The 9,417-nt window shown below is 43.8% G+C and overlaps 1 protein-coding gene across 1 annotated transcript; it reads left to right on the forward strand.

The window, feature by feature from the left end:
- The first annotated feature begins 929 nt into the window (after nucleotides 1-929).
- Nucleotides 930-5,640, forward strand: RBOHA (respiratory burst oxidase homolog A). The gene is made up of 12 exons (XM_090001517.1): nucleotides 930-1,750; nucleotides 1,876-2,035; nucleotides 2,119-2,167; nucleotides 2,296-2,409; nucleotides 2,546-2,974; nucleotides 3,103-3,489; nucleotides 3,587-3,682; nucleotides 3,793-3,908; nucleotides 4,072-4,174; nucleotides 4,265-4,341; nucleotides 4,557-5,071; nucleotides 5,212-5,640. Exons 1-12 carry the CDS (start codon nucleotides 1,180-1,182, stop codon nucleotides 5,319-5,321), a joined length of 2,727 nt encoding a protein of 908 aa, XP_089857643.1. The 5' UTR covers nucleotides 930-1,179; the 3' UTR covers nucleotides 5,322-5,640.
- The last annotated feature ends 3,777 nt before the right edge of the window (nucleotides 5,641-9,417 follow it).

Genomic DNA, 9,417 nt, shown 5'->3' on the forward strand with positions numbered 1-9,417 from the left:
ACCACCATGGCTTTTTTTTTTTTTTTTCATGAAAAGATAGGAAAACCACCTCCGTATAATCAGACTTATAGTAATGCTGGTTAAGCTTGCAACGGTGTAAACCGGCCGTAGCGTACACCTTACCCCTCTGGAGTCCCCGAGCTTCGGCTGAGCAAGGGTAATTATCCCTTGCCATCATTAATGCAACGGGCTGAGCTCATAGAAATGAAACCCTGACTACCCGCCCAGTAGCCATGGCCTCCCCTACTGCACCAAACCCCTTGGGGCTAGTGACCACTATTACTTAAAGCTTAGCATACCCTGGTGAGTAACCTAGACCTTAAATCGTAGTACCTCTGGTAATAAAGACTCAGGTGACCTAGGAGTTGACATGGATGTAGTAGATGGATCCATTTTTACAAACAATGTTATATATATATATCTACCAACATCAACCCATATCCATTCCATGTTAAATTAAGGGAGCCATTTTGCAGGAGCTACCAAACTACCAACTGGTCCATGACTGCAAATGGGTCTATGATTAATTAAAGGCCTAATCAGATTAATGAGTGGAGAGGGAAGGAGGGGACCCTGTAGGTGACATTTTTAGGTCTGAACGTGTGAAGCTTCGAGCCGGTTTCACTCCATATCTCAACTACGCAACAATGGAAAGAGCAAGAATCGTAATAACGGACCACCGAGGTGGTATCCCCACATGGGGCTTAAGAGATATCTGGTAGGTGTCAGCCTAACCCCAGCTGGACTTTAAAAAAGAAAAGAAATTATACTAACAGATTAATTAAATCAAGAGAGAGAGAGAGAGAGAGAGAGAGAGAGAGAGAGAGAGAGAGAGTTGACGAAGGAACCGTTTCCGAGTCACGGTCAAACAATTCGAGCAGGCGGGACACCACCCACCGTTATAAATGGACCTCTTCTGCTTGCATGGACGTCATGCAGATGCTCCTCTCCCAAAAGAAAGCATAAGAATCATCACATCGTTGCCTCCCTAATTCACTCAAACTCCGAGCTCTCGTGTTCGTGCAGGAGAAAACGGTTAATCGAGCGGTTTCTTGAAGGCACTGAGCCGTTTAATTATCTTCGAGTGGGGGAAGTTCTTTCTGGTCGTGATATTGTTTTTGTGTGTGCGTGTGTTTCTGAGGTTTTGAGTGTGGTGGTGGTGGGATTCAGAATTGGAAGATGGGGATGGAGGACGGAAAAGGTTGGCCAGACAACAACAACAACAACTACGAGACGGAGAGCACCGGGAGCGAACGGGTCGGGTTCAGCGGCCCAATGAGCGGGCCGCTCACCAACAAGCGGGGCGGCAAGAAGAGCGCCCGTTTCAACCTCCCCGCCGAGACGAGCAGCAAGGCCGCCGACGAGGACTACGTTGAGATCACCCTCGACGTCCGAGACGACTCTGTGGCGGTACACAGCGTGAAGAAGGCGGGGCAGGAGAAGGAGGACCCGGAGGTGACGCTCCTTGCCCAGACCTTGGAGAAGAAGTCCTCCGGCTCCTCCGTCATGCGGAGCGCTTCGAACCGGATTCGACACGTCTCGCAGGAGCTCAAGCGACTCGCTTCCGTCACCAAGCGGCAGCCCGCCGGCAAGCTCGACCGCTCCAAGTCGGCCACCGCCGGAGCTCTCGTCGGTCTCAGGTTCATCACCAAGGCCGACGGCAGCGCTGGCTGGTCCGCCATCGAGAAGCGCTTCAACGAGCTCAACATCGAGGGCGTCCTCCCTCGCTCCCTTTTCAGCCAATGCATCGGTACGTTACAACCTACCTAATTAATTAAACTCTTACTGATCACCCCCTCTCTCTTTTTCAATTTTTTTTTTTTTGGATTCTTGCGTTGGGATTCTGATTAATGAATATGGCTGGTGCCGTTTCAGGGATGAAGGAGTCGAAGGAATTCGCCATAGCTTTATACGACGCGCTGGCGCGTCGGAGGAATATCATAGCGCCTTTCATAACCAAGGATGAGCTTCGGGATTTCTGGGAGCAGATCTCAGATCAGGGCTTCGATGCTAGGCTCCAGATTTTCTTCGACTTGTAAGACAGATCACGTCATTCCTTTTCTCAATTCTTGCCTTCTTTTATCTTATATATGTATTTACGTATGATGAACTTAACAGGGTTGACAAGAATTCTGATGGACGGATCGCTGAGGCAGAGGTTAAGGAGGTAAGGATTCTTTGCTACCGTAGGATTTTAGATATGAAGATGCCCTCTCTCTCTCTCTCTCTCTTTCAGTTTTTTTGTTCAAAGTTTTAATAGGTGGTGCTTTTCTTTGGATGAATTAATTGTTTCAGATTATCACTCTTAGCGCTTCAGCCAACAAGCTGTCCAAGGTTCAAGAACAAGCAGAAGAGTATGCGGCTCTCATCATGGAAGAATTGGACCCCAACAATCTGGGTTACATAGAGGTATGAGTTTTTGCACAAACATAGCTTAAATCTACACAAGCTAGGATCGATAAAGAAGGATGGACTAATTCTTAACTTGGTCTTTGCTTTCTGTATTAATTCTTTGGCTTTGTTGGTAAATTGTATTAATGGACAGGTTGTAAACCTTGAGATGCTATTGCTACAAGGCCCGAGCCAATCAGTGGCACCGAATTCCAACAGTCGTTATTTGAGTCAGATGCTGAGCCAGAAATTGAGGCCCACAAAGGAGAACAACCCCATCAAGAGGTGGTACAACCAGACCAAGTATTTCTTGGAGGACAATTGGAAGAGGGTGTGGGTGATCATGCTTTGGCTAGGCATAATGGCTGGTCTCTTCACCTACAAGTTCATACAATACAAGCATAGAGCCGTATTCCATGTCATGGGCTACTGCGTGTCCGTTGCCAAAGGTGGTGCAGAGACTCTCAAGTTCAACATGGCATTAATTCTTCTCCCGGTCTGCCGGAACACCATCACATGGCTCAGGAACAAGACTAAGCTGGGCGGTGTTGTCCCTTTCGATGACAATCTCAATTTCCACAAGGTAAAAATTAATGCATGGCCCAAGTTAAACCTTCATTTAATTACCAACTTAAGATTTTTTTTTTAAAGTAGTTTTATAGTTCCTAGATGTTCCTTGGTTTCCTGAATTTACAGAATCCTGTCTTGTAGGTAATTGCCGTGGGAATAATAGTTGGGACAGGACTGCATGTAATCTCCCACTTGACGTGCGATTTCCCTCGTCTCCTCCATGCAACCGATGCCGAGTACGAGCCCATGAAACAGTTCTTCGGCGACCAACGACCTCCTAACTACTGGTGGTTTGTGAAGGGTACTGAAGGGTGGACTGGTGTTGTCATTGTGGTGCTGATGGCCATTGCCTTCACGCTTGCCACCCCTTGGTTCAGGAGAAACAGGCTCAACTTGCCCAAACCTCTCAAGAAACTGACTGGCTTCAATGCCTTCTGGTACTCCCACCATCTGTTTGTCATCGTCTATGCTCTGTTCATCGTCCACGGTTACAAACTCTACTTGACCAAAGATTGGTACAAGAAGACGGTATGTTTAGATCAGTACTTCATTTTCAATTCCAGTGTGTTAAGCTATTCCCTTTTCCTTTTGATCGCTAATCATCAAGCATGCTTCCCGCTTACAGACATGGATGTATCTAGCAATCCCAATATTGTTGTATGCCACCGAGCGCCTGATCAGGGCATTCAGGTCAGGCATAAAGCCGGTTAAGATTCTGAAGGTACCCCAGTCTTCCCTAATCTTGTAAAGAAAAAGAACAGAGAAATTTGCCGTTTCTCTTGAAATTAAAGTCTAAACTTTTTTTGTTCTCTGCTTTGCTTAATCATGCAGGTTGCTGTTTACCCTGGAAACGTTCTGACCCTGCAGATGTCCAGGCCTAATGGCTTCAAGTACAAAAGTGGACAATACATGTTCGTTAACTGTGCAGCTGTCTCCCCATTTGAGTGGTACTTACTTGCCTGATCTTCACCAATATGGTATTATTACGGTGTGGAGTTAAGATTGTGCACCGTATTGGGGCACTTAAGTCTTAAACTGCACTCCATCAGTTCCTAAAATCTTGTGCTCTGCTGGCGACGTTTTAATTTTACTATTTGAAAACTTGAACAGGCACCCCTTCTCCATTACTTCGGCTCCTAGTGATGATTATTTGAGCGTCCACATCCGTACACTAGGAGATTGGACAAGCCAACTCAAAACCGTCTTCTCTGAGGTAAAAGACGGAGCAATGCGTTCATAATTTATTCACATTCTATTATCAACGTCTTTTCATCTCTAAAATTTTCTTTTTCTTTTTATTCAGGTCTGCCAACCACCGGATAGTGGCAAGAGTGGCCTGCTTAGAGCGGACTACAACCAAGATGGAGCTGGCTACCCAAGGTTTGTAATCTTAATTACTCTTTACTTCCTAACTGAAAATCAAACCTTAATGATGAAACTTGGGGATCAGTTTGACCTTGTTACTGCTCAGTGTTAATTTGATCTCATCGACAGCAAGTTTATCATCATTACAAACACATTGGTTTATTTAATTCAACCAATTACTAAAGTCCTTAATAGAAAAAACAAAATTTAAAGGACTATCCCTCTTGCAGCTTCCCGAGGGTATTGATTGATGGGCCTTATGGAGCACCAGCTCAGGATTACCAGAAATACGAAGTTGTGCTGCTGGTTGGCTTGGGGATCGGTGCAACTCCCTTCGTCAGCATCGTCAAGGACATAGTCAACAACATGAAGGCCAAGGAAGAGGAAGAGGAGGTAGAGAATGGCGGCAATGGCGTCAAATCAAAGAAAAAGTCCTTCAAGACCACAAGGGCCTACTTCTACTGGGTGACTAGGGAGCAGGGCTCCTTCGACTGGTTCAAGGGTGTGATGAACGAAGTTGCCGAGTCCGACCAGAATGGCGTGATCGAACTCCACAACTACTGCACAAGCGTCTACGAGGAAGGCGATGCAAGGTCTGCACTCATTGCAATGCTTCAGTCTCTAAACTATGCCAAGAATGGCGAGGACATTGTGTCCGGCACCAGGGTCAAGACACACTTTGCCAAGCCCAACTGGCGTAATGTCTTCAAGCGTATTGCACTCAACCACAAGGATGCTAGAGTTGGTAAGTTCACCTTTTACATAAGTTTCTCTACCCCTCCAAGCAACCAACCAACTCCTCTTAGTAGTCTTATAAAGTTGGTAAATGAACCAAACTACTGATATTCAACGTTGTTAATCTTAATTTGACTTTGTTTCTTACAGGGGTGTTTTACTGTGGAGCCGTGGCATTAACCAAGGAGCTTGAGCAGCTGTCCCTTGATTTCTCAAGGAAGACGAGCACCAAATTTGACTTCCACAAGGAGAACTTCTGATTTGATACGGCTCCCCATCTTATCTCTTGTACAGAATCTCCTTCTGTTCTTTTGTGGTGATAGTGTGGAAGTAGTCCAACTGGGTCCCCACCAAAAACCGTGTCAAAGAGCAGGGAATCTCATGCATTGGGGTGTGAAAGGACCATTTCAATTCAATCAGGCATCCCGCTATATCAGCAATAATTATACGATACACTCAAGTGCATGGAGCCCACTTTGTTCACGCGTGACGGGTATAGGGGTACCCGGTTCTCTTATGCCTCAAATCGAGAGGGCCATTTTGTTTGTAGTGAGGTTCAATATAGACTTGTTAAACAAAGACTCACTGGTGTGGTGGCTTAGTTAGAGGTGTTTCATTTATTTGTGCATGTGAACGCGTTGCATTGGTGTGTGAGGAGGATTCAGAAGAAGCAAAAAAAAAAGTAATAAAGAGATTTGAGTGCGATGCAAGTAGGGCTACGCTTGGTCTACATTAGCGTTGGTGCATTTGCCGGTTGTACTTTTGAAATGAATTAATTTCTTATTCCTTCATTTTTTCCAAAAAATAAATGCAGTATCATATTGTTTTTCTCTTTTCCCTACTTCTTTTCTGGGTTTAGTGTGAGCATTTGACTTTAGTTCCGAGCAATGACGTCAGAGAGTTGGGGGTGGGTGTCACCAATAATTACACCGGTTGGTGGTGGGTGCGTTCTGTCTGGAGTCTGGATACAGGAGCGCCCGCTAAGTTTTATTAACAATTTCGGACATGTCCGTTGGAAGAAGCAATAGCTTAGGATCCACAAGTAACCTATAAAACTTAAAAAATTATGCCCCTCAATGCAGTGTGGCATGAAATTGTTCACGAATAAAATATAAATTTATTGGTTTAAATATTCATAAATTTCATTAGAAAATTATGCAACGCCGTACAAAATCCAACATTGTTAGGGTTAGGCAATTGTTGCATAAGCAAGAAAGATGCCCCCCCACAGCTTTGATGAGCTCATCATGTGCACCATCCACCCGTCACACGGAGTAGTCCCAAACCATTGTTGCTATGTTTTTTCTTTTTAAATAAAAAAAATCAAATTGAATAGAATTGATCTCGAAACAGAACATTAAAAAATTTGAAATTTTATTCAAAAATCAGAAAAAAAAAATTATGAAGGTCAGATAAAGCAAAGAATTAGAAGAAATAAATACTGAAATAAGAAAAATAATGGTGGAGAGAGAAGGCTCTGCTCATTAGTGACAACTGGCTGCTAGGAACCCAGTTAGAGGGATTGATCGTTTCGGGAAGGGACTGATTCAGACCAGTTTTGATAACATTGGTCCAAAATCTACAATGGGGGCAAAATTCATTATAGATAGATGCAACAATTCTTGACTGATAATTTGATTCAGGGAGTCCATCAAAGAATACATGAGCCATTGATGATCCAAGTCATACGATCATGCAAGATACACGATGATAAACAAATCTAAATTCCACAAAAGGATATTCAACATAGCTTCCTATACGGAGGTAAATACAATGAGCTACGAGATAATCGTCTGGTGCAGTTTATAGGCAGGAGTAGAGATGACAGTGGAATCTCTTGTCACATTGCTGTTAGGTGTGAAAAGTTCAACGGTCAAACCACCGGGGAAGCCAAAAACTTTACTACAAGGATGAGGGTCAACAACTGCTACTCTTTTTCAACAACAACAAAAAAAAAAATCTTAACACTACTGATAAAGCAATAACGTCTAGATTTTTGTTCCTGCTATTAGCTTTATCAGTAAGGCAAGCCATGAATCTCACCGTTATTACTCTATTATATCCATGAATCTCACCGCTATTAGTTTTATCATTAATGGCAAACTGGATATCCCCTGGAATGCCTTGCCCTTGCCCACATCTCGTCATTAAAGACATATGTATAACTATGAGATTCTCTGGCCATTAGTTATTGTCGTTAAAACACTTTACCGACTATATGTACATAACATTCAGATTTGGCTCTCGCTATTATAGGGTTTTACTTTATAACGGCAACAATTATGTCATCGTTATAAAGTAATGTCAGTGTTGTTAAAAATGCATCTCAAGATGCAAAAAGCATGTCTTGCCTTGAGGTGAGGGTCCTATCTCACCATTATTAATCTTTATCAGTAATATTTAACAGCCAGAGAAGTTTTGTCATGGTCCTACTTCTTCAATAGGCCAGTACGGTACGACGATCCTTTCTTACCATTGCAAGCCTTTCGATCGCTCACTTGCAATAGCAAAAACTTTGATAATTGAAAGTACAAGAAAACAATAAAATAGAGAGGAAGAGAAATCACAATCACTTGAAAGCAATCACAATGAGGGTGAACAAAAGAAAACTCTTCGTATTTATATTCATTCACATTTTTGCCCGAAGGCTCGTTACAGTTCAAATCTATGGACTGACCCTTCAAGGTAATTATCAACCTGAACCAAAGTACATGGGGTGGCCCAAAGAAAGTTCTAAGTGACTCGACACTTTACATCAAGACTCAACCAAAGAAAAACAGACTCTAGACACAACTGAACAAAGTAGATCATAGGCGAACATGTTCCCCCCTTCAAGTCATGCGACGACCTCAATGCTATCTGCTTTATGGTAGGCTCTGAGTTTGGCCAGATAACGGCTCTTTATCCGGAATGCTGGCTCCTACGTTGGCTTCGTTGTCTCCTCCCACTGCACCAAATACTTCTTCACTTCGCCCAAGTAATTGACCTTGTAGCAAAGGATCTTGTTGAGATACTTATCGACCCATTGTGCTGTCGAGGCCCTTTGTAGGATAGGAGTACATTGTGACACACTACCTTCTGGATCTCCCTCGTCCACATGAAACAGTTTCAGGTTGCACATGTAGAATACCGGGTGCACCTTGAAGTTTGGGGGCAGGTCTAGCTTGTAGGCTAGGTTGCTCACTTTCTTGGTGATGGTGAATGATCTTTCGTACTTCTTGATCAGTCTGCAATGTCATCCATGGAAAATGCTTGTGCGATTCGGGAAGAGTTTCACCAACACCTGGTCCCTAACACGGAACCCAACAGAACGATGATACTTGTCTGCCCACTTCTTCATCTTCGTCGTTGCTTTGTGCAAAATTGTCTTCACCAACTCGGTCTGCTTGTGCTAATATCAAACAAACTGATAAGCAAATGATGTCATTTCCTTCTCCTGCACGGCTAGAGTGTGTGGGGTTAACAGCTACTGTGCCCATGGCTATCCTAAATAAACTATGGACTGAAGACTCACTCTTCTGAAGATTATAGCAGAATTGTGTCACATCCAGGAGCTTTACCCAGTCCTTTTGATTGGTGCTAACAAAGTGCCTGAGGTATTGCTTCAATAGTCTGTTGATGTGCTCTATCTGCCCATCGGTCTGTGGGTAAAAACTTGTTGAAAATAACAGATCGAAGTCGAGTAGCTGAAACACTTCACGCCAGAATTTGCCCATGAAGCGAGCATCGCGATCACTCACAATGCTTCTTGGTACACCCCAGTGATTCACCACATGCTTGATGAACAACTCTGCCATCTTCTCTGCATGACACTCTTTAGAAGCTTGGATGAAGGTGTCATATTTAAAGAAACAATCCACTACCACTAGGATGGAGTTGAAGCCATCTACCTTCGACAAGCTAACAATGAAGTTCATGAATATACTTTCCTAAGAACGTTCTGAGATAAGTAGAGGCTCAAGGAGACCAACAGTCTTCTGGTTGGTTTCCTTATCTTACTGGCAGATGAGGCGCGTTCACATATACCCCTTCACATCGTCTCTCATTTGTGGCTAATAGTAACCGCACTCAAGGAGTGCTAAGGTCAACTTTTGACCTGGATGACCTACCCATAAAGTATCATGACACTCCTTAAGCAATCTACAACGGAGGCTTTCCCGCTGTGGCTCGAAGATGCGTCTGCCTTTTGTCATGAGGAGGTCGTCCCGTAGCCATAATCGCCGAGTCTTTTCTGCCTGCACCAGAGATACAAGGTGTTATACTGTTGTGTCATGTTGCATTCCTTTACGGATGCGGTCCAGGAATGCACCCTTCAAGTAAACTTTGGAAAGCTCCTCCCATACATCCGCCAGTTCT

The sequence above is a fragment of the Nuphar pumila genome, chromosome 1, assembly GCF_984573655.1.
Source record: "Nuphar pumila chromosome 1, dmNupPumi1.hap1.1, whole genome shotgun sequence".
Classification (NCBI taxonomy): Eukaryota; Viridiplantae; Streptophyta; class Magnoliopsida; order Nymphaeales; family Nymphaeaceae; genus Nuphar; species Nuphar pumila.

Coding starts and splice junctions, on each gene's coding strand:
- RBOHA (XM_090001517.1), top strand. CDS start 1,180: ATGGGGATGGAGGACGGAAAAGGTTGGCCAGACAACAACAACAACAAC. Junction 2,036..2,118: donor CTCCAGATTTTCTTCGACTT/GTAAGACAGATC, acceptor TGAACTTAACAG/GGTTGACAAGAATTCTGATG. Junction 2,975..3,102: donor ACAATCTCAATTTCCACAAG/GTAAAAATTAAT, acceptor CCTGTCTTGTAG/GTAATTGCCGTGGGAATAAT.